A 24,935-nucleotide genomic window follows, 5' to 3' on the forward strand; every position below is an offset into this window, starting at 1 on the left:
AGTTCAAGTGGGAAACGCCACAGGAACACGCTTTCCAGGAGCTTAAACATCGCCTCCAGACGCCTCCGTTACTTGCCCATTTCGACGAATTCGCCGAGACAGAAATACATACTGACGCAAGCAGCGTAGGTCTTGGCGCCGTTCTTGTGCAGAGGGCTGACGGACTTGAAAGGGTTATTAGTTACGCCAGCCGATCGCTATCCAAAGCAGAAGCAAATTATTCCACAACAGAAAAGGAGTGCCTCGCCATCATCTGGGCTACGTCGAAATTTCGCCCCTACCTCTACGGCCGGCCCTTCAAAGTTGTGAGCGACCACCACGCCTTGTGTTGGCTAGCCACCTTGAAGGACCCTTCAGGTCGCCTCGCACGATGGAGCCTGAGACTTCAAGAATATGACATTACTGTCATTTACAAGTCCGGCAAAAAACACTCCGACGCTGACTGTCTCTCTCGTGCGCCTGTCGACCAACCGCTACCCGAGGACTCGGATGACGACTACTTCTTGGGAACGATAACTACCGACGACTTCGCTGAACGACAGCGGGCCGACCCGGAACTTAAAGCCCTAATAGAATACCTCGAAGGCAGGACCGCCGAAGTCCCGAAGGTATTCAAGCGCGCACTTGCGTCGTTCTTTCTACGAAACGGTCTTCTACAAAAGAAAAACTTTTCACCGCTTCGAGCTAAGTACCTCCTTGTGGTGCCTTCAGCTCTGCGACCAGAACTCCTGCAGGCCCTGCACGACGATCCGACGGCAGGGCACCTCGGTGTTTCCCGCACGCTCGCGAGGATACAAGAAAGGTACTACTGGCCACGTCTTACCACCGACGTCACTCGTTATGTGAGGACATGCCGGGACTGTCAGCGACGCAAGACACCGCCGACAAGGCCAGCGGGACTTCTGCAGCCAATTGATCCACCTTGCCGATCTTTCCAGCAGATTGGTATGGACCTACTGGGGCCGTTCCCGACGTCGGCTTTCGGAAACAAGTGGATCGTGGTAGCTACCGACTACCTCACCCGCTACGCCGAGACAAAAGCCCTGCCAAAAGGCAGTGCATCCGAGGTAGCTAAGTTCTTCGTCGAAAATATCGTCCTACGTCACGGCGCCCCGGAGGTCCTTATCACCGACAGAGGAACGGCATTCACTGCCGACTTAACTCAAGCGATCTTGGCATACAGCCAAACAAACCACCGCCGGACGACAGCGTACCACCAACAGACCAACGGCCTCACCGAGCGGCTTAACAAGACGATCGCCGACATGCTGTCAATGTACGTCGATGTCGAACACAAGACGTGGGACGCCATTCTTCCGTATGTGACCTTCGCATACAACACGGCGGTGCAGGAGACGACGCAGATATCTCCATACAAATTGGTCTACGGAAGGAGCCCGGCAACGACGCTCGATGCCATGTTACCCAACGTCACCGACGAAAAAAACCTCGATGTGAGCGAGTACCTTCAACGCGCCGAAGAAGCCCGACAACTTGCGCGTCTCCGTATCAAGAATCAACAGACGACCGACAGCCACCGTTACAACCTTCGACGACGCTTCGTGGAATACCAGCCCGGTGAACGTGTTTGGGTGTGGACGCCGATACGCCGACGTGGACTAAGTGAAAAGCTTCTGCGACGGTACTTCGGACCGTACAAGGTGGTTCGACGTCTCGGCCCACTTGATTACGAGGTTGTCCCCGACGGCATCACGAACTCTCAACGACGCCGATCGCGACCTGAAGTCGTTCGTGTCGCGCGCCTCAAGCCTTTTCATGCACGTTAACAAACTGAAACAGTGTTTTTTGTATTATTGTTGTATTGTAATTTATTCATTGTACTTTCTTGCATTATTATTGTACCTTCATCTTTAATTAAAGCATCGGGACGATGCCTTTTTTCAGAGGGGGGCAATGCCACGTTCCATTTCACAAGTTTTTGTTATCGTTCCGAAACACCACACGATTCTCGGCGCAAACCGCGCCTGCAGGTTTCGAGAAGGTTCCGGACTGTAGTAGATCATTTCGATAAGATCACGCCCACTGTGCGAACGATACAGATTGTTCTGGAACCTACGCCACCGCCAGCGATAACGCTAGAACATTCGACGGCAAGGGTATAAATGCCGACGCGCTTCGCCGCTTGTCAGTTGTTGATCGAAGGCCGACGCTGCGTTCACCGCTATCAGTCCGAGACTGCTATCTGTGCAAGACTGCTGCTGTAATTAGACTTTCCCTTTACCGGGCACAGGTTCGCCCAAATAAACAGTTAAATTCCAACACGAAGTTTCCTGTCTTTGGCCACGTCACGACCCCGTGACAGTATTGTAATCCAGTACACTAGGTGAAGACACCCTTGACAAAAACTGATGACGAGTACAGGGGAAACAGACCTTGTTTAGCGAAACTATACAGTTATGAAGCCTTTTTGTGTGCAACGCTTCTGTTTGCTCTTGCATGAAAACTAATTTTGCATACTGTGCTTGTGCACGAGTTGACCCTAATCAAATGATGTACTTATGTTCTCTTGTTAGATGAACAGCCAGACAATCCCTTCATTGCAGAGCTGTCAATACCAGGGTGAGAATAACTGTTACAAGACTGTTTGAAATACCAAGTATTATAAAAATGATGTCCCATTTTTTCAGGCCCAGCCACATGGCATATGAAGAACTCGGGGAAGGTTAGTGGCCCATTTGCCAATATTTGCTGGTTTTGCTTGTGAAAATATTTGTATGAGCACTGTAGGTAATTGTGTGTTTGCACCTAATAACTGAATATTATGAGCAAAAAACACACAATAAATTAGCAGTGTAATGCAAGCATACTTCTCATTGCAAGTATTGCAAGCATATTTAGTCATTCATGTGATAGAAGGCATAAGTAAATGCACAGAAGCTATAGTACTAACAAAGTGAGACACAACTTTAGCAAAAGCAATTACAAACCTTAACAATAAAGAGATGTTTTTACATGTTTGTATGTCAACCACAGCGACATTATTATTTATTTGGCATGGTTGAATAACTTTAAGCGGGTAAGGAGCGAGGGTCCACATTTTATGCAATATCTATAAAACTTTGCAAAAATTCATACACAAATACTCTGCGAGATTGAAAAAATGCCTGTATGCACTGAACTCTTTTTTCATCAAGTTCAACAGTAAAAGGTAGACCACTTACGATTGGTGATGTGTGCATATATGAATGTTGGAGGCTTCTCGACGAGTTGCACTGTTCAGTGTGCCTTACTTTTGGTTTAAATAAAGGGAAAGATTAAGTGAACAGTTGCACCAATGAAATATCATACAACGCCGCTGCAGGCCACCTTTCACAATCACTTGTCAGGGCAGCCGCTTATCTTGTGGCTGGCACACAGGTGCAGGTTGCAGTGTTGCAGCTTAAGGTTTATGTAAAGTAGGAATTGCTGATGGTCTGGTAAACTTATGCACATCATTGTCCCTTTCAGGCTTTCAAGCAGTAATGTTGCATCAAGGGAAATAGCTTTACAAAAATAATGGTGCACAATAAAAGTAATACTAACTAAAGCAATCGAAATGGCAATGAATATACTTAACCTAGGTAAATATTTTTACATATTAAAAATACCACATATGTAGCTGGGAGAGGTACACAACTTTCATGAAGATTTTTTCACACACCCCCGTTGCAGCTGTCCGCACAAAAGAAAATACACTTTTCCGAAAATCTGTCCTGCAAGAGTCCCAATATATTGATCTTACGTTACATCGTTTGTCATTGCTGAAAACTAAGACTACAAATGATGTCCCCCCCCCCCCACAAGCAGCAGCCTACTAAAATTTAAATATATGAGATTTAAACAACTCATTCTTTACTAAATGTTGACTCCATTGCATTTTATACTGCAGGCACCTGTGACGCCGTCAGAAATGTTCCGTCTAGTGCCGGGTAAGCCTCAAATAATTCAAAATGTGGTACTCTGTATATCAAGTTTTTTTCTGCATCTGTACAGGTCGAGCCAGCAAGACGGAGACAGTGCAACTTGTAAGCACACAGAACCATGTATTTTTATTTCCTTCATAAAACACACAAAGTACAGCAACCAAAAGTTCTTAGCAAAGTTGCTTATTCAGATTGACAACATATGTGACCCTACCCGTATCTGTTTACACATACAATAATAGAGAGTAGTAGAAAACATATGTACAGGTGCATGCAGTCTTGAGCAAACGTTTGGAGAATTGTTTTTTCTATCCTTGAGGCATGTACATGCTTGTTGCAATCAAGCCATCTGCATGTGGTGCCCATACCTCACTATTCCGTGAAAGCGATGTACACTACGGTCTGTTTGTAAAAGAATGCAACAAAGATCCCAGTTCATATTTCCGGCCTTTTAAAAGCGAAAAACAATGCTCGTACATGGCACTAAGCTGTCAAAAGTAGTTAAAAATTACAATCACTGATAATACCATGCAAATCTAAGCCCGATGCTCATGCAAGAATGTGAAACCCAGACACATGAAGCACGCAAGCGTTCCCTTAAACAGTGGACTGTCTGTCCATTGTATGAACAGATAAGCTAGCACACATCTTTTGATTTTACAGTTTGCACACTTTTGTTTGCAACTTCAAAGAGTAAAACGAATCATCCAGTCATCATGCACATAATTTATACATACAGGTAAAAAAACTTTTGGGCACCAAGAAAGATATTGAAGAAATTTAACATGTGCAGGAATGCAAATCTGGCATTGCTGCGGTGGTCTAGTGGCTAAGGTACTCATCTGCTGACTTGCAAGTCGCGTGAGCGAATCCCGACTGCGGCAGCTACATTTTCGATAGAAGTGAAAATGCTGTAGGCCCGAGTTTGAAGATTGGGCACACGTTAAAGAACCCCAGGTGGTCGAAATTTCTGGAGCCCTCCACTACGGCGTTTCTCATAATCATATCGTGGTTTTGGGACATTAAACCCCACATATTTATCAGGAATGCAAATCTGAGAAAAAGTTAGACAATTTTGTAAATTTTAGAGCGATTGAAAGAAGGTGAAAGCAGCAGTTCACCTAATGAAAAGACACAGAAGCACATCAGTGATATTTGCAAATACTCTTGGATACTTGGAATGAATGCAGCACGCAGTCTAAGCTTGCACACGTTGGCCTGGCAAAGTGGGGCAGCTCCCGATGGAGGTCCAGAACGAAGAACACAGACAACCGTACTGTTCACTGCATTCTTTATATGTGCCGCAATAATTTTTTTAAAAATCACCGTTTTTCACTAGTTGAGGCATAGTACTTTGATGACCTGTTGATATAAAAAAGTGCAGATAATCCTAAACATAAATGTGTAATGCTTCCAAGCAATTAATTGCATTACCTTGAGAGGAAAAAAACCATACCCTCTGCAATAATACATCTGCAAACACTTTCTTGTAAAATCCATTGTGTGGAGAGCCACGAAGACTGTCATGCATCATTATTAGGGCACAACAACGTCTGTTATGCATGATCATTGTGTTAAAAAGAAATAAGGAATCTTGACGTTTCACTAGGTAGATTTCACTAGGCAGATTCGACTGCAGTAGATGCCATTTGAACCATATTTGGTACTCCTAAAGGTATCAACCATGCATTTAGTGACCGCCAAATGGCATATGACCTTTGTGCAACATTAGGTACAAGTCATGTTATGTCGTTTTAAAATGTAGGTGAGCCACAGCGACGCAGCAGCAGCACTCCGCAGTGGCGACAGCAACCACGCAGCTACACAAGTGAGAAACTATTTACATGGTACCGAGATTTAGTGGGGTGAACAGTACATGAAAATACATAGTTTGTACATCGAGGTCCATTTAAAGAGAAGACTGGCAGGCAGTGGCATAACATTACATAGGAGATAAAGCATATAAATGTGCACATAAGGTGGAGTAAGATTCTTATTTCACTCTTGTACCCAGTCCAGAGTTTACACAAACAACTCCAATTTTCGGATCATCCGCGGGCCCCATCTTCCAAGGAAGGGCGCTTTTGTGTTGGGGGGACGACATCCGGCGACTATAACGACCCAGCGTGGCGCCAGCTCGTCTTCCCTGCACCTGTACCGAAAGGGGCACCGGCGGTCTAAACAAGGAAAATTACTCCCAGATGAGACGGGAGCACGTGTATGCCCCTGAGGAGGTTTGAACTGCATCGGAAGAGCAGTTGACGTACAGCCAGCAACAAGTGCGGTCGTCGGTGTCGCGAGTCTCGCGTAGGCGACGAGCATGGAGTGACCCGCGCAACGTATTGAGACGGCTGCAATTCCGGGCACCCTCGTCGTCTACCAAGCCGGCGAGACCTTCAGCGGCACCCGTCAAATCCCCTACGTGCACCAAGAGCTGGCCTGGGGCCGGATTCACAAAACTCACTTACGAAAACATTTTTGCGCAAGAGAAATTTTGTTGCGCAAGTCGATTCACGAAACGAAAAAACGTCGTAAGAGGCCATCGTTGTCACATCGGCCGCTGCAAATAAAGTGCGCTGTGACTGCCCGGGAACATGTCAGCGATGGTGATGCAGTTCCTATATTTGCTTACATCACCGAAAAGTGCTCGTAAGTGGATTCACGAAGCGAAATTGTGCGTAAAAACAGCATGGCTGAGAGAAAATCCTAAGAGTGGTCCGGACCACTCGTAGGAACATTGTGGCTACTTAGAACCTGCTGCCGCGGCGGTATACTTTGGTGCCCTGGCTGGTTTTGAGTTAATTCACGCCCATTAAGGGCTGCCTGATGACTGCTGGTGCGTTTTTATTTCTTTCGGCACTTTGAGCTTCGCGTGTTGTTTCCCTTGTACGCAGTGGATGGTGTTGACAACCACCATCGTCCAATAAGTTCGAAGTCGCAGTAATTGAAGAATTCTATTGGGCGTCAATGGCATAAAACTACGCATGTAAAGATTTGTGGTTGGATGAAAACCAATGTGATACGTGAATGGTCGGTGCATTCGAACGCGGCATGGCATAGGATCAACCTTATTTGTTATATTGTTGTGTTGCGCCCCATCTCATCCAATTAAAAGTGCGACTCGAGATCCTTGCCTCATTGGTGGAAATTACCACCAAAGAGGTTAATGGGAGCACATTCTTTGCACGTTATTGGAAATAAAAATGAGAGGAAGTTTTCAATGAGTGGTTCATAAAGTTTGTGGTCTAGTGTACTTTCATTGGCTCTAACTCTCCAATGGTTGCGATCTCTGAAATACAGCTGTCGATACACTTTGGGACGATCTGGAACAAAGCGTACTTTGTAAACCAAAGCGTATTAGGCGTGCGCGTGATTACGCGTGGAACTACAAACAAATCATGCATCTTCACCTTCACTGTTCAGACACCGATATGGACCGTGATAATATGGCAAGCAATCAGAACGAAATGACCCTAGTAACTTTGTATGACACCAAAAATATGCAAACCCTCACGATTCTGGAGCAAACCTTGGCTGAATTCATCCCTACGTCAATTACCAGCCATTTAACTTGGCGCACGAACATCATTCAAAGGTAGAGCGAGCCACTGACATGTATTTTGTGCGACGCAGCGACCACTTGACCTGAGAATATTAGCGTTGCGAAGGCGAATCCCCTGTCGCATGCTCTGATCGAAGCAGACGGCAAACGCAAGCAGACGACGGCTTGGCCGACAGGCACAGCTTGTGATTAGTTGTGAAGCAACACCCTCTACATCAGCTCACTCCGTGACGTTGCCAAAACACTTCTTTCATCTGGCACGCCTGTCCTGTTCGTCATATCACCCCCCTCGCACATCAGAGAAAATTTTTTCACGCCGTGAAAATAGTTCAAGTACTTTTTAAGAGCTCTCTTATGTGCTGCGCAGTTGTCGAAAACAACTAGGCGTCGTAAACAGCATATCGGTCGGTGCGACTTTCAGCAAACGCTTCTCGCACGAGTTACTTCAGCGTTTGACCGGATGTGTTGTAATTACAGCAGCTCTTTCGGTGCGTGTAAGCAGTGCGGAAAGCTGTGGCAGTGCAATGGTGTACGGTGAAGCGCAGCGAAGCCTGTGCGTCAGTGTGGTTATCAACCGTGGATCGGCATCGATGTATCGACGGCAACTAGCACTCGAGAAGCCTGCAATGTGTGTTTCTGTGCCGGTAACAGTTCGTCCGCTTGACTTTCCAGTCTCTCAGTTGGGTGCTGTGCGACATTTCGGATTGACAGCATTTTGACACGTTACTTGAGTGACCCCAAGTACGTACGGACACGTATGAACTACGCGCTCGGTTCTTGCTTCGCCACTAGTTAGCCCGTACGCTTCTATTTACTTGAGAGCAATGTACTGTTCGGGAGTGAAACGATGTTCGTTGTGAACAGTGGTGCTGTGTTGACGTTCCAAGACTTGTGAACAAGCTGTGCTCGTGTGACCGAAAATTGAAAGACAGCGTTGATAACTGTTTTGTCCTGCGAAGTTGTGGTGGGGCAGCTTGGCGCTTTTGTTTGTTAAGTTGTCACTTCTCCTTTTTGTGATAACCATAGTCCTAGCGCTGCGATGTGATAAATCAAAACTGCGAGATGCTACGTTCTGTTGTGGATCGTGTTACTTCGGAAGCGCGCCTAGACTGTTCTTCGGTAACAACTTGAGAGTTCTAGGTGGCAGCAAGAGCCCATGAACGTCAAGCTTCCCTCCGGCCCCCAGAAAAAGCAAAGATTTCACCGGTGCCTTGCTTTGGATGAAGTTGTAGGCCAATATCGCCTAACTACAGGTTTCCGAGTTCGTCTGGCCATCGTTTTGCACGGCACTAGAGCCTTGACAACAGCCGGTCATGGCCAGTTCTTACACTTTATCAATGGACGTGCACGCCTAGCCAGCCCTTCATTGCTGTCATTGGCAGCTTCCAGTCTGCAGATGCCCTTTGCCTGTTGGCCGTACTTGGTCCCTCATGACACCGACGGCTACTAAATGCTGCCATCGGTGAGTTCACCTTGCAGAACTAAATTTCACCGGTACTATAATTCACGCAGTTCTATAACGTGTGCAAGTTTTTAAGCTCATCAGATGTAATGTTTCTCTATGGTAAGTTGAAGCATGAAAAATTTACTACTACTGTTATATACATACATATATTATGGAGCAAATACATAAAAAGTTTCTTGTGATTTGATACAAGTGAGCTCTTGTTTGATTATGAGGATGGGCCTGTCGATTGACCACGTTTGATAGTTGGAAAGTTAATGTGAATTTATTTTTCAGAAGCCAGGTTGCACTTAAACAATTTGTTATTTTGGAAAATTAGTTCTATAGACGATTACCACTGTGGTAGTACTATACTTCAGTAGGACATATATATTGCGGTACGTAAATTTCACATGAGGCTTCAGTTTATTTCAAAGTGATTATAGCAGATTTTGGTCACTTTAACGAAGTGATAGCTTCCTCAAATAAGTATTAGAAGCGAGGGCTTTTAATGATTGTTTTTAGCTCTTCACAGATCGCAGAGATTGGTTTGTTAAGGTCCTGTGATGCATTGGTTGCACATTCTGGCACATCAATCCTCATCATTACTTGGAGCACCTGTACAAAAATAGGAAGGACACGTTCTCCCTAACTGTGCAAGCCTATGTTACTGCTGGGACTGTTATCATTCAGCGGATGTGGCGTGGAAGCATGCATGGCAGCCTCATCTGGAAGGACTGCAATCTGCTTGGGAGCTTCGAGGGCACAAAACTGTCTAACGGCTGGCTGCAAGGTTAGTTTTTCTTTAATACATACGATTACGTGAACACCACTTACTGTGCACAAATTGAAAACCCAAGCATGGTTGCTTTCAGTGGATACCTGTAATATTCTTACACATAATTCTTATTCAACATTTATAGAACTAAATTGCAAGATAATTGAGAATGTTGAAAGCTTAAAGCCTGCAGCTTATGAATGAAACTTCAATAATCCGAGACTCAAACGCTTGTGCTTTGAAACGAGCACAAATACTGTGATTCCTTATTGAGCTCTCGAGCTTGTGACTCCCTCTGTGGATCAAGTGCTCTGGAAGGAAATAGCAAGTGGGTGAAAATTGCCTGGCTGTTCACAACTTGCAAAGAGAAAGACCTATTGAAGAAGCCTCAGATGACATAGGGCCAGTAACTGCATCTTTTACCTAATGTAGCTTTTTCTCTCTCAGTGCTGTTGCTTGCGTTTCAGCCGAACATGTTCACCACGATTGCATAGTGATATATATTTTTCTACAAATTGTACCTGACCTAAGTATGCATTGTTGATCTCTAAAGGTGATGTTCAGTGTGTTTCAAAGCCATGGCTTCTCATTTCTCTGTCTGTGGCTAGCCTATTTCAGCAGCAGAGTGATGCAGCTAGCACACATGCAATACAAGTCATGGAGCACTCCTTTGGTGTTCTGTGCAGGACGCAGCATATCCATTCGGCAAGACACTGGTATCAACAATAATGGCGAGTGTTGGTGGCACCTGTAGGAGCCCGTTGTGTTGGTTGCGTATGATTATTTCCCCTGATGAAGTGCATTTTTGAAAGGTTTTCTTCATTTAGAATAATAGATGTCAGCAACAAGCACACTCATAATCCACAAGTTCTTTTTGTCTTCTAGACTGCCCATTCGCTCCTATATGCGGTATGGTGAGCTGGCTATGTTAGACAGCCTTAAAGTTATGAACATTGGCTGTTGTGTTGTAATGCTGTCTAACTTGTGTTTCTTAGTGAACTTATTTGTGGTCTACTTCTCGCACCTAGTGTAAAGTCGAAATAGAAGAAACTCTATTGGCTTTTTATGCCTGTCAGAAGTTTCATGCCTTCATCTATAACATTGTAGTTTTGCTCTTGTATCATGTTAAATATATTTTCAGTCTTCACTGTTTGTGTGTGTGTGTGTTGAGGCTTGTCATTGGCTTCTGAAAATACAATATCTGTAAATATGAGCACATAATTGACAACTATACACTCTTGCATGTAGCATGGTTGTAACAATGATCTGTATTTTTCTAAGTTCCAGCAGTAACAAGAGGTTCGGTGCTCCACGGTCATGTACAGTGTATCAAGAACAGAGCACAGAAGACCAACAAGTATAAAGGGACTGCCAGTGACTGTTCTCCTGCTCAAAGTTTACAACAGCAGAAAGAGCACATTGTGATGTCAGGAGCAGCTGCTGTTTAACTTCTTAGCAGTGCATTGTTCAGCAGTTCATTTGCTTGCATTCGAAATTATTTAAATTTTGCATGGAAGATACCAAACTATGACACTAATTTAAAGGCTGCTGTAGTGTTAGTGGGGAAATATTTTTGAGCTGAAGTTTTTAACATGTGTGTTAAGTGCCTGCGTGCCTCTACATTTACATGCCAGAATTCACAGCATCCATGGTCGCCAATGATAACTGTGTTTGCATTCTTTGTAGTACAAGAAGTAAAGCGATGGATGCAGTAATCATGTACTTAGTCAATGTAATCCTTCAGTGTACACTCATTTGTATAGCACCAATGATGCCATGAGTGTATAAGCTCTGGGAAGTGAATCTATGTGGATTATTTTATTTGGAAGGAAGAGGATCATCACTGCTCCTAGTATATCTTAACAGTAGATTTTAGTGCTTGGGTATTATCCCACTGCCTGTCCGTTCTTCAACAGTCTACTTATCTACTGTGTAAGTGTAACTTTTTAAATGTATACTTTGCTCGGATAGGTTTGTTCATAATGTAATGCAAGTGACTTATCATCTATGCAGCTCTACTCAGACTAGAAATAAAAGTATTTTTATATGTAGCTATAGCATGCATTCACTTGTGTTTTTCTAGGTGCCTGTACAATTGTTTAGCCCTACAAAAGTGCTGGTATACTCTAATATTGAATCTGGCATCTTAAAATAGTTTGTTAGTGGAAGAAAGAATGTGTTTACAACCAATATTACTATCCTCAGATGAACTGTGAAAACTCTGTGGAAATTTCTTTACATTTTTTGAACTTTGTGAAGGCAAATGTTATGTTCTTTTATTGTGGTCCCTGTTTCATGCAAATGACACATAATTACTTTGCAGTGGCACAGTATTAGTTGTTATTTTACACATATGTGCTGAGCAACATCGTAGTTGAAGCCAGCAGCAAGACATACATGCAGTGCACTGGAGCATCACCTCACATAGTGTACAGTCTTTGCCCACCAGTAAACTCAATATTTTTCAAGCAGACTAATAGACAGCTGTATGGGAACTGTGTTGATGTGCAAACTTTGAAGTCTTCTTGAGGAGTGTTTTTTATCATTTTTGTCCAAGTGAAGTAGCTACCCAAAGCCACAACTGGTGGGAATGTGGTGGTTTCCTCTCTCCAAAAGCACTCCTACCAGCTGCCTCAATGTTAGCATGGGGTGAATTCACGAACTGGAAAAATAGTTGGTCTTTGTTTTCTTGGCCGAAAGAGTCACTTCCACCGTTGAGCCACCACGACGCGCCAAAATAGAAACGTTTAGCTAAATAAAGTTGATTCTACTTTTGAGAAGTGTTTTGGGGAAACGAAGTGGCACCTATAGCTGTCAATATAAACACTGTTTGCACCAAGAAGCTTAGTAGCTTATAATTGTATTATTCATGTATTGTCTAGAATTTACTCGCGCTGTGCCAACTTTCAGCCCAAGTGTCCTAACATGCTTTGTTAGTGGGTTGTGAATGAGCCAAGCTATGTAAATAAACAGAGTGATATTGCAGACATGTACAAAATATTGATGTACAGCCCTTTTCTTTAGCATGACATTGTCAAGGGCTTTATTCTTGTGTTTTTTATAAAAACTGCTTGTCACTGGGCAGCAGTGGAAAACTATGCATCAAGCTTTTGCGAGATGGTTAGAGAAACACCGTCTTCAGACATAACAGTGCCGGTGGATTTCTCTCGTAAGTTACTTTCTGTAGTATATTCAAAATGAGTGTATTAGAATTGTTGTTTTATAGCCATTCATTTTAATATTTACACCTGAGTGTGTGTATGTATGTATGTATGGGTGTACATATGTATATGTGTGTGTGCGTATATGTATGTATGTATGTATCTTTTAAATGAGAATCCGTTTATCATTGGTGAGTAAGTTTGGTAATGATTTGGCTGAATTTGTTTCTAGTTATTTCTCTTTTGAGCCATTACACATTTCAATTTGTTTTGTACTGCATAAAAATAAATGTAACCTTACACAGAATATGTGTGTACGAAGAAGTTGTTTCATTTACCAACCTACAGTCATGGGCAAGAAATTGGGTAAAATGGAACGAACCTGCGAAGATTAGTTTAGAGCATAGCTACTCTACATGGCATATCTCGTACACATTGCATTGGTTGAATATGTCGATTTCAACCTTTCAATTTTAATCATAATAAGCAAGCTATCACCCGTGGTTGTATATGTGTGTGATATTTATGCATACTGTGATACCGGTTCGCAATTACAATTAAGGTCACAAACCTAGTCAAGCTGAATACACGAATTTTGTCCATGCACCTTTCATCTGCACTGGAACTGTTGTTAATAAAAAATAAACTTCAGTTTAGAAATTTATTGTAGTAACCAAACGCAGGGTATCTCTTTATCACACAAATCAAATTGCCATTGTTCTGTTCCATTCTGGACAATAGGGGACCCTCACAGCAGAACTCGATTAACTGCTATAGTTCATTTTAACCATTGACAGCGACATTACACTGAAGCGTGCAGCATGACAAATAGCGGGAGAAAAGACACAAACTAATCACTCTGTTTGCACAGCTCTAACTGTCCGTGCTCTTTGGTCTTGCTGCATGTGATGATGCCCACCAAACTAGCACGAAAGCGTGTCCCTACAAAGGCAGTCAACTTGGCTGCAAGCAGTTAGCTCACTGCATGTGTAGATTTTCTTCAAAACACTGTGAAGACTGATTGCTGGTCAAATATCCAAACACGTGAAAATATACCAGGTATGATATTGGTATTTCAGCACTGGACACTTTTGCAATAAGAGAGGATGGAGGAGAAAATTATGAACCCTGAATTGTTTAATTTTTGAAGGAGCACAGTACAGCGCTTTTGGGTCAAAAGGGGAGTGAAAGAAGCAAGTGCGAAAGCCTACTCCTCAAAAAAAAAAAAAAAAATTAGTACCCCCCCACCACGCATAAAGTCATGCCGGGCAACCTCTTGAAAAAAAAAGTGCTCAGTGATTCTGCGAATCGAACCAAGTACCTCCTAGATTGTAGTTGAGCGCTGTAACCACTCGTCCACTGCAGCAGTGCTTGCATTTGCCCTATTGCTGATATATCGTCATTCCTTCGAATGAAGCCAAATGCAAAAAGGTCCGGTGAAACTTTGTCAAAAATAGAAAAAAAAATAGTTAGAATGCGTTTGCCCAAGGTTACTAGAAGATAGAAACCGCCACGTGTGACTGTATAACCGTGCGCTATTTATTCTTGTACATTACTGTCACGATGTTGGGATAGCCGGCTCTAATGTAGGCTACCTTCTCATAGTTTGCCAAATATAAATAAGAAAATAAAAATATATATCGGCCTGTGACAACGCTAATCAACTATTATGAGTTCACTGTCACTAGTGTCACTTTCACTAGATGAATGCTCAGTTTGCTTCCATTATCGTTATTTAGGAAAGTTTTGGCTCATGCCCATGTGCTCAGATTTGGGTGCACGTTAAAGAACCCCAGGTGGTCAAAATTTCCGGAGCCCTCCACTACGGCGTCTCTCATAATCATATCGTGGTTTGGGGACGTTAAACCCCACAAATCAATCAAGTTTTGGCTCATTAACTCAACTCTCCTAATTAGCATTGATTCTCACATCTAAGGACAGTCACACTTCATCTCGCTTTCTGAGTGGCTGCCACTCCCATATAACGCGTACCCCACTTTTTTATGCCCTCCGAGCATCTGACGCTGCTTTGCAGAGACTCTACCTGATGTCTGCTGGGCCAGAAAATTGTCTTTATTATCTATCAATTTAAAGCTTTCGCGAAGCCGAAACGAGAGTCTCTCTCTCTCTCTTTTCATCCTTTTCGCACGTGTGATAACGTCTCTCGACCTCAAGACTCGTATACACGTCCTGTTTGCGCACTCAAACAACGCTGGACGAAATATTTGCACCGTGTTTTGTGAAAAGCATTAGCCCTGAGACACCTCGCGACGAGTCTCCCTCATTTTACGTAGACATATACCTAAGCGTAAGCGTATGCACGTTCTCGCACTCCGGCTTTATAAAAATGCTGCGGTGCATGGAACCAGCGAAATTGCGCTCACAATTTCATTTGATTACTGCTGTTATCTATTTCCGCACAATTCGTCTGCAGGCACCAAAGTCGCTCATGTGTCTTGTAATAAGAACATTGTAACAAAGGCTACCTTTGACTATAGGTACAAAACACCCTTACGTTCACCACTATACCGTGCTAGATTGCACCAAATTAGTTAAGTAGCAGCGCAGCTTCAATGAAATGTAAGGTAACTGGTCACGTTAAATAGGGGAAGACATTCGAGGCACATTTTCAAACATTGCATGCATCGATTTATGTGTGGTTTCATTTATGTGGTGCACCTGGAGTGTTGTTTACTTGTACTTGGCGAGATAGTGCATGGATTGCTCGGTGGCTTAAAGCCATCGAGCAATTATTTTTTTTAGCTACAGTCGTTGATTAAAGGCGAGTGCTTGGCTTTGCACAGCCCACCAAAACGTCTATTACAACGTACACAGCATCCCGTAAGCGCTGTAGCAGACGCTCGCGGAACTGAAACTTAGATGCAGCAAATCATTGGCTATCATCGTATACTCTCGATGCTAGACGCTTTGCATGCTACCTTGATATTATCGGCGCACACTTCTTTCTTTCCTTGTCGTTTCATTGGCTATCGTGTGTCCTCCTTGCCCTCTTAAGTGCCGAATAAGTTAAATTCATACCCGCGCTATAGTAATCCCTCCAGATAAGAAAATTTTTGGCTAAGAAAATGTGTAGTCAAAGAGAAAGCTTTGTGAATTCGGCCCCAGAAGCGCGAGCCTGAGTGTTTTTTTCTCTTTCTCTCGTAAATTTTCCTTATCTCTCCTGTAGTTCCATCTTGTTTTATTAATATTCCGCGTATTTGTTTTTGTCTGTACCTCTTGTAGTGTTCTTTTAGAGCATAGTTTGTTTCATAGCCGTTCTTCCCATCGCGTATCAGTGTCATTCTTCCTCTGCTATTTTTGTTAACTCCTGCCTTTGCCTTTGCTTTAATTAAATGCTTGTTTATGTGTAATCAAACTCCGTGTCTGCTCTATGAGTGCGTTGGTCAGGCCCACACATCACCACACAGGCGACCCCGCACGGGTCGACCAACCTGCAAATAAATTTGAAATGTGCCACTTCGAGGCCTTTCAGGCGTCGCAGGCTGAAGCGTAAAGTGGAAGCCTGCGAGTCTGCCGCATGTCGATGTTGGATCGGCGGGGCCTCACCCGTAGTGTGTGACATTATCTGGCGTCCGCGCGACAGGACTGGCCGACCACGTGGTGGTGTCTGGGAGACCGACGTAACTCTGAGCCAACAGTGTGCAGTCGCCTTGATATTGGCCCGTTGTTCGGCAGCTAGTCGTAGCAATGGAGGACACTGACTTCGATAAACTTATGAAACAGGGCAGGGGTTTTGGTCTCGAGGGCAGAGAATTGTACGATTTTGTGGAAAGAGAGCGCAGTAAGCGTAAAGAAGAGCGTGATGTGGAACACGCATATTTCAGGCAACTCGGGGAATTCGAAATGGAGCAAGAAAGGGAAAAATCTCGGCTCCGAATTCAGGAGGAGAGGGAGCTTTTGTCGTTGCATCAGCAGTCCACTCCCCAGTCGGGACAAACCACAGGCTCAGAAACGGCCGGGCGCATGCACCTCATTAGCCCACACAAACTGATGCCCCCATTTAATGAGGCACGCGACGACCTTGACGCCTACCTGAGAAGGTTTGAGCACGTCGCGCAAAGTCAAAGGTGGCCCCGCGAAGACTGGGCTACAGCCTTAAGCCTCTGTCTCAGTGGGGAGGCGTTGATTGTTTTCAGCCGGATGCCCGCGTCAGATTGTACTGATTACGAGAAGCTGCGAAAAGCACTAATGATCCGTTTCCGTCTTACTGAAAAGGGGTTTCGCGAGAAGTTCCGAAGAGCCACACCAAATAACAACGAAACTTGCTCACAGTTTCTAACTCCCTGAGAAATTTCCTAAAAAAATGGGTTGATCTGGCAGGTAGTGGCAACAGCTACGAGGCGCTCTTTGAATTAGTCCTAAAGGAACAATTTCTGAGCACTTGCGCAACCACCTTGGAACTTTTCCTGAGGGAAAAAACAGACGCTTCACTAAGGGATATGGTACAAAGAGCTGAACAATACACGGAGGCGCATGGCTGGCGCAACTTCTCAAGGATGGCGGCAGCAAGAGAAAGGCCGAAAGCGCCGGCTATCCAGACGGGACAGAGTCGAGACTACCAGCCGCTGAATGGAGCTAAAAGGCAAACAGAGAAACGGTATTTCTTGTGCTCGAGTAGCGCACATAACGCCGAAAATTGCAAGCTCTCCAACGGTGGCAAGGGCGATCAGAGAAAACCGTGTCAGATATGCAGAAGGCCAGGCCACCCTTCCTGGAAGTGCTGGAAGAAGGGAAAAAACAATGACCGTGCATCAACGAAAGAATCGGCAGCGGCCTGCATTGATGAAGGATTCTTAAGAGTTAAAGAACAGCGAGAGAGTCCCTGTCGTCAGTGCCGGCATCACGGAAAAGTACACTGAAGTTACTGAGCGGCTTCCTGTGCTGACCGGCTTGGTAGGAGACAGAGAAGTTCGCATCCTCAGGGATACCGGCTGCAACACGGTCATTGTCAAAACTAGTCTGGTCTATCACGATGACTTTACTGGAACAAGCGCACCAGTCTACCTCCTGGAACGCTCAGTGAGGATGCTGCGTGAGGCATGGGTCGACGTGGAGACCCCATTTTATTCAGGCCGACTGAAGGCAAAATGTATTGAGAACCCCCTATACGATCTCATCCTGGGTAATGTAGATGGCGTACGACCGGCTGATGACCCCGATCTACACTGGAACCTCCCAAAAAAATATGATGTTGGGAGCAATGTGGACGCATCCCAAGACGCCAAGGCAGAGATGCAGGAGCTGCTGACGGATGACGGTACGGGGGAGGAGCCAAAGGGACAAGAAGTACCTCAAGCCAACCCCGCGGTTACGCGCTCACAAAGCTGTAGGGAAACAACTCGGAAGAAGTTGCGGGTACCTGAATCTTCCCTGGACATTAGCCGGGAAGCACTGGTCAACGAGCAGAAAAACGACTTGACATTACAAGCTGGGTTCAATCACCTAAATGTTGAGAAACACAGCAAGAACGGGGACCACCACACGTTTTTCATACAAGAGGGATTGCTCCAAAGAAGGTACGTGTCGAAGTCCGGGGAAGAGCCCTCACAAGTTGTCGTACCAGAAAAATTGCGTGTCCCAATAATGCACTTGGACCATGATGGCGCCATGGGAGGACACCAAGGGGTGAAGAAAACGCTCTCGAAGATTCGAACCGAATTTTTCTGGCCGGGGATGCAGGCTGACATGAAGCGCTTCGTCGCGTCCTGTGACATCTGTCAGCAAACTGCACCTAAGGGGCATACCAGAAAAGTGCCCCTGGTCAAAGTACCCATCATTTCTACTCCCTTTGAGAAGGTGGCGATTGACATAGTTGGACCGCTTTTTCCCAGGTCGACCCAGGACAACAAATATATTCTCACGATGGTCGACTATGCCACTCGGTACCCAGATGCTGTTGTGCTACCAATTGTAGAAATCGAAAGGGTGGCCGAAGCGCTGGTGGAAATGTTTTCGCACGTAGGTGTGCCTCGCGAAGTACTCAGCGACAGGTGCACAAACTTCACTTCCGAAGTTATGAAGGAAGTCAGCCGCCTGCTATCTCTCAATCAGCTCCACACAACCCCGTACCATCCAATGGCGAATGGCCTGGTCGTGCGGTTTAATGGGACGCTCAAACAGATGATAGAACGCATGTGCCAGGAGAAACCGCACGACTGGGACCGTTATCTCGCTTCGTTGTTATTTGCTTACCGCGAAGTCCCACAGGAAAGTCTCGGATTTTCTTCATTTGAATTGTTGTACGGAAGGACTGTTCGAGGGCCGCTGGCGGTTCTAAGGGAGTTGTGGACAAATACGGCTTTTTCGGAAGAGTAGAGCACACCTGTCGACTGGCGCACGAGGAGTTGGAGCGTGCAGGGGAGCGCTATGGCAAGTACTACAACTTGAAGAGCCGAAAGCGTTCCTTAAAACCGGGGGAACAAGTACTGATCTTATTGCCCACGGATAACAACAAGTTGCTAATGCAGTGGAAGGGACCCTTCATGGTTGTGAGCAAAAAGGGGGACGCCGATTATGAAGTCGAGGTCGGCAGCTCCTGCAAAATTTTTCACATAAATATGTTGAAGCGCTATCAACGCGAAGTCCCGAAATTGCTGGAGCTGGGGCCATTGTCAATTGCGAAGACCCGGAAAGTGGGGACATCAAGCTCTTACAGCCTCATCAATTGCAGTCTTTCCGGGACGTGAAGATATCTGATCACCTGTCAGTGCAACAAAGCAGAGGTCACCCAATTACTCCAAGAGCAGCAGAAGATCTTTTCGGACCTTCCTGGAAGAACAGGGCTGACGGAATGCAAGCTCGAACTGACCAGCGAACGACCCGTGCACGTCCGACAATACCCAATGCCTTTCTCAGTGAGAGGCATTATAGAGGAAGAGGTAGCCGAAATGCTGAAGCTGGGTATTGTGGAAAGATCTGAGTCACCCTTCCATTCCCCCGTCATCGCTGTGCGAAAACCAGATGGAACACACAGACTGTGTATCGACTTTCGCGGACTTAATGAAGTCTTGGTGGACGATGCTGAGCCAATCCCGCGGTCTGATGAGCTGCTTGCGACGGTGGGTACGAAGCGGTTTTTCTCTAAGTTGGATTTTGCCAAAAGGTACTGGCAAAGCTCGCGAACATTGGCAGGTACCTCTTGCCCTTGAGGCAAGGCCTAAAACAGCGTTCGCTACCGTATCGGGGGACTACCAGTTTTGCTATATGCCTTTGGGAATAAAAACTGCACCGGCCATTTTCACTAAACTCATGAGACGCGTCACGTCCCAGACGTCGCGTACTATTATGATGACGTACTAGTCGCAAGTACCACGTGGGAGGAGCACTGCCGAACCCTCAGGGCGGTATTCATCCGCATCAATGAAGCGGGGCTGACGGTAAAACCGGCAAAGTGCGAAATAGGCATGCAGCAAATATCGTTTCTTGGGCATCAGATCGGCGCCGGGGAGCTTTCTCCGCTTTCCGCGACATTGGAGAAGATTCAGAGGGGACCCCGGCCAACCACAAAGCGACAGGTGCGATCCTTCCTTGGGCTAACGGGATACTACCGGGAGTTCATTAGCGATTATGCAACATTGACAAGCCCATTGTCCGACCTCACCCGAAAGGGGCTTCCTAACACTGTGAAATGGGGTCCGGATCAGGATAGCGCATTCGTTCAGCTCAAGAAATGCCTGACGACCACACCCATACTGAAGCTTCCAGATTTCGAACGACAGTTTGTCCTACGGACTGGCGCATCGGATAGGGGAATCGGAGCGGTGCTCCTCCAAGAACACGAGCAGATTCTCCACCCCGTGACCTATGCTAGTCGAAAGTTGCTACCCCGAGAGGTAGCATACTCAACGGTCAAAAAGGAAGCTCTTGCTCTTGTCTGGCGAGTAGAGAAGTTCTAGGTTTTCTTGTACGGGAGACGTTTTCTTGTTCAGACGGAACATGAACCTCTAAAGTTCATTCAGGGGGCGAAATGTTCCAATGGACGAGTCCTTCGTTGGAGTCTTAAGCTCCAACAATACAGTTTCCGAGTACAACACATAAAGCGTTCAGAGAATGTAGGGGCTGATTACATGAGCCGAGTCGGCGATGAGGAGGCCTGAGTGTACTTAGGTTCAATGAAATGCAGATGATCGCGTCGCGCATAGCGACCTTTGACATTCGCTTTTTTTGGTTTCCACTTTATTCATGCCATAAGGCCACATTTTTAAGTTTTTTGCATACATGGATGCTTCGTACCTTCTTAATTTCGTCTGAAATTTTTCTGTATCACTTTGATTTAGAATTGCTCGGTATTTTTTTTTTCTCGTGGCATTGGAAGAATTATGTGTTGTGATTATCTTGTGATCAGTGTCGTGATGGCCCGAAGGGGTGCTTCGAATGTAGCTCCCTCGATTCTAGCAGTGTGTGTTTCTTCGTGTTTCATGTGTGTGTCCGTGTCGTGGTGCGCGGGGTATGACATTCATCGTATAGTGACCGTGAAAGTGTGGTATGTCGGGTGTTCTCTGCCGTGTCGTCCACGTCAGCGAAATGGTGCGCGAAAAAAAAAAAGAAACGCGTTGGTGGACGACCGGAACACTGAAAGCTCGCGAACATTGCGCATTTGTGATTTTCTTGAATATTACACAGCAATATTCTGGAGAAGGGGGCTGTGTCACAAACGAGCCCAATTTTCGGATCATCCGCGGGCCCCATCTTCCAAGGAAGGGCGCTTTTGTGTTGGGGGGACGACATCCGGCGACTGTAACGACCCCGCGTGCCGCCGGCTCGTCTTCCCTGCACCTGTACTGAAAGGGGCACCGGCGGTCTGAACAAGGAAAATTACTCCCAAATGAGACGGGAGCACGTGTACGCGCCTGAGGAGGTTTGAACTGCATCGGAAGAGCAGTTGACGTACAGCCAGCAACAAGAGCGGTCGTCGGTGTCGCGAGTCTCGCGTAGGCGACGAGCATGGAGTGACCCGCGCAACGTATTGAGACGGCTGCAATTCCGGGCACCCTCGTCGTCCGGGCGAGACGACGAGGGTGCCCCCCTCGTCGCTGCAATTCCGACGGCTGCAATTCCGGGCGAGACCTTCAGCGGCACCCGTCAACTCCCCTACGTGCACCAAGAGCTGGCCTGGTCCGTATGGAACTTTTCATAGCGACTTTTTTTTTAAATCGTTAATTTATTTTAACCAGCCTTTTTTTTTAATATTTGTAGTGTGCGCTGCGTCGCACGTTAAAGCTCAGAAGCGCGAGCCTGAGTTTTTTTTTTCTCTTTCTCTCGTAAATTTTCCTTGTCTCTCCTGTAGTTCCATCTTGTTGTTTTATTAATATTCCGCGTATTTGTTTTTGTCTGTACCTCTTGTGTTCTTTTAGAGCATAGTTTGTTTCATAGCCGTTCTTCCCATCGCGTATCAGTGTCATTCTTCCTCTGCTATTTTTGTTAACTCCTGCCTTTGCCTTTGTTTTAATTAAATGCTTGTTTATGTGTAATCAAACTCCGTGTCTGGTCTATGAGTGCGTTGGTCAGGCCCACACATCACCACACGGCAACCCCGCATGGGTCGACCAACCTGCAAATAAATTTGAAATGTGCCACTTCGAGGCCTTTCAGGCGTCGCAGGCTGAAGCGTAAAGTGGAAGCCTGCGAGTCTGTCGCACGTCGATGTTGGATCGGCGGGGCCTCACCCGAAGTGCGTGACAGTCATTATTGCTGTGCTTCTGTTTTCCTTGGCAACCAAGTAAAGAACAAAAAAATGACACTCTGCTGGCTTAGCAGTTACTGGGTTGCAGCACGGAGCGTTAAAGTTTTGACTGCTGACTACGACAACTACTCTGGGGCGCTAAATGCAAGGCTACTCGTGAACATTGCTTTCAAAATGCAATTAACAATACACATTTCCATCTTCAAGGAAAAGGATCTACAGCAGGGCGTACTGCACAAAGCTTGAAGTGCATATACACCAGTAGTGAGCATACAAATATAAGTCCAGCTATTTCAATGTACGTATCAATCTGAGTAGTACACTGAACAACTCGGCCCGATTACTAATAGTCGTTGTTAATCTGTCAACTTTGTCCCCCTTGGAAAATCGGTGGCTAGAGTAGGTGCCTGCCTATCTCAAGGTCGTGGGTACGATCCCAGCCGCGGCTGTCTCATTTCAATGGAGGCGAAATGGTAAAGGTCTGTGTACTGTGCGATATCCGTGCACGTTGAAAAACATGAGATGATCCTCCATTAGGGTGTCTCGGGTGATCACATCGTTGTTTTGGGACGTAAAATCCCACATATTTATCTGTCAATTTTGCTGGAGCCACAAAGCACATGGCGATGAAGTGCCCGATGTAGTGCCATTACTGGAACGTGGAAAAAGTACAAATAGTAATTAGGGCAGTTGCATGTATGAAAGTGCACTGTGATAGAAATATGTGATAACAACTTTTTCTCTTCTATTTCCAGAAGAACAAGAACTCTTCGAGCACATACTCGAAAATAAAAAAAAATTCTCAGAGCTCACAAGCGCACTGCAAGGGCTCTGGAAAGAATTTTGAAGGTTAAACTGCACAAGCACAGAATTCATTTTGAAGCAAACAGAGTGGTGCCAAATTACAGTGAAAACAATTAAAAATTTTTAAAGTGAATGTTTTGGCTGTGTCTTTCATAAGCTGACCAAACATGAGGTAACATTACCGAAACCAGCTCTGCATGGGCAGATATTTTGTGTTGTCATGTGAAGTTCTAATGTGGACGTACCATCCATCCCTGTGTTGGTTCTGTATTGCACCTCTGCACTGTAATACATGTTGGAACACTTTTAACGAATACAAGTCTGAAGCCTTTATCAGCACTGTCTCGTTCGTAAACAGACATAATCTGCGCAGGTGCAAGCACCTTCCTTCAAGTTCTCACCAAGATCATAAACTTGATTCCTGAAAATTAAGTGCACACAGAAAAAGCAAATTCTTATCTTGCAATAAAATGCTTTAGTTAACTGCTTTAATACAAGCAACAAACTACCTTTATTTGTCAGGTCTTCTCAGTGTACTTTTGAACTAACGACTGTTCTCCATGCCCACATGAATAGGTTTAAGAAATGTCCTAACATATTCTTTATTTTTGCAAAGTCTTGTCGAAGTCCAAATTAATTTATGTTATAGATATGCAGCAAAAAAAACAAACACGCTATGTAGAACAGGCAAACTAACTAAAAAATGAGAAAAACACTATTGCAGACTGGGGCAGTAATACTAGCCCAGACTTTCCACCTAAAACAGTGGAAACCACTTCTATTTTTTACATTTAAATCACTAAATACAACAGTCTTTCGCCAAAATGTAAATGTGTGCTGCATAGCCAAATCGAAATTGCCACTCCCGAGACTGAAGCCAAAATTCTCAAGTTTGGCAATCGTGTTATGCATAACAACGTAGTTCTAAGCTGTCTTTCTCTTTCTTCACTCGTCTTGCATGACTTTTTTACTATCGTTCAAGTGACTAAACGTTGCTATCATAACATTAGTGTTCAAACTTTCATTTACTGCAGTGAAACAAACTGAGGCCCATTTCGCAAGGAATTTTTTTAATAAATATGAACCAACAGCTGCTGTCTATACCCAGGACTAAGAAATGATACGAGCAGTTCATAAAATATCCTAGAAGGATTGATCGGAGGGTAAAAGTTGGTACAAATTTTTAAGGAGAGCACTAACAACCAGTAGGCAGAAGGCAAAGCCAGGACCAGAAGTGCACACCTACAACTGTTAGTGAGTGCTGGTGTTATCTTGTCTTTGCCTTATGAACACTAGTCTTTCAGTTGTCACCCGAAGTGTTGAATATTTGATATCTAATCTCGATGAATGTCAAGCGCAGTGAATGCAGATTGTTTTGAAATTGTGTTAGCTTGCAATTATCCTTTAAATTCACATTCAGCTAAGGGTAATATGCGAGATCAGCCTCCACGCAACAAACAGTTCTCAACAAGTGTCAACAAGGCATTCAAAGCATTTACCCCCATGTGTGTGTGTGCATGTGCATGTGTGTGTGTGAGTGAGTGAGAAAGTGAGTGAGAG

At 45.0% G+C, this 24,935-nt stretch overlaps 2 protein-coding genes across 2 annotated transcripts in view; one reads left to right on the top strand and one right to left on the bottom strand.

Moving 5' to 3' along the window:
* Positions 1–4,023: 4,023 nt before the first annotated feature.
* LOC119186934 (putative nuclease HARBI1) overlaps positions 4,024–24,935 on the bottom strand; it is a 29,389-nt gene continuing 8,477 nt past the window's right edge. The window contains exon 7 of the mRNA XM_075876674.1: positions 4,024–23,223. Within this exon, the coding sequence (XP_075732789.1) occupies positions 23,221–23,223 (3 nt within the window). The 3' untranslated portion in view covers positions 4,024–23,220. The remainder of the gene's footprint in view (positions 23,224–24,935) is intronic.
* Positions 16,733–20,784, top strand: LOC142775324 (uncharacterized). The gene is made up of 4 exons (XM_075876673.1): positions 16,733–16,929; positions 17,722–18,847; positions 19,138–19,413; positions 20,323–20,784. The coding sequence occupies exons 1-4, from the start codon at positions 16,733–16,735 to the stop codon at positions 20,782–20,784; spliced, it is 2,061 nt and encodes a 686-aa protein (XP_075732788.1).

This window comes from Rhipicephalus microplus, chromosome X, assembly GCF_043290135.1.
Source record: "Rhipicephalus microplus isolate Deutch F79 chromosome X, USDA_Rmic, whole genome shotgun sequence".
NCBI classification, from domain to species: domain Eukaryota; kingdom Metazoa; phylum Arthropoda; class Arachnida; order Ixodida; family Ixodidae; genus Rhipicephalus; species Rhipicephalus microplus.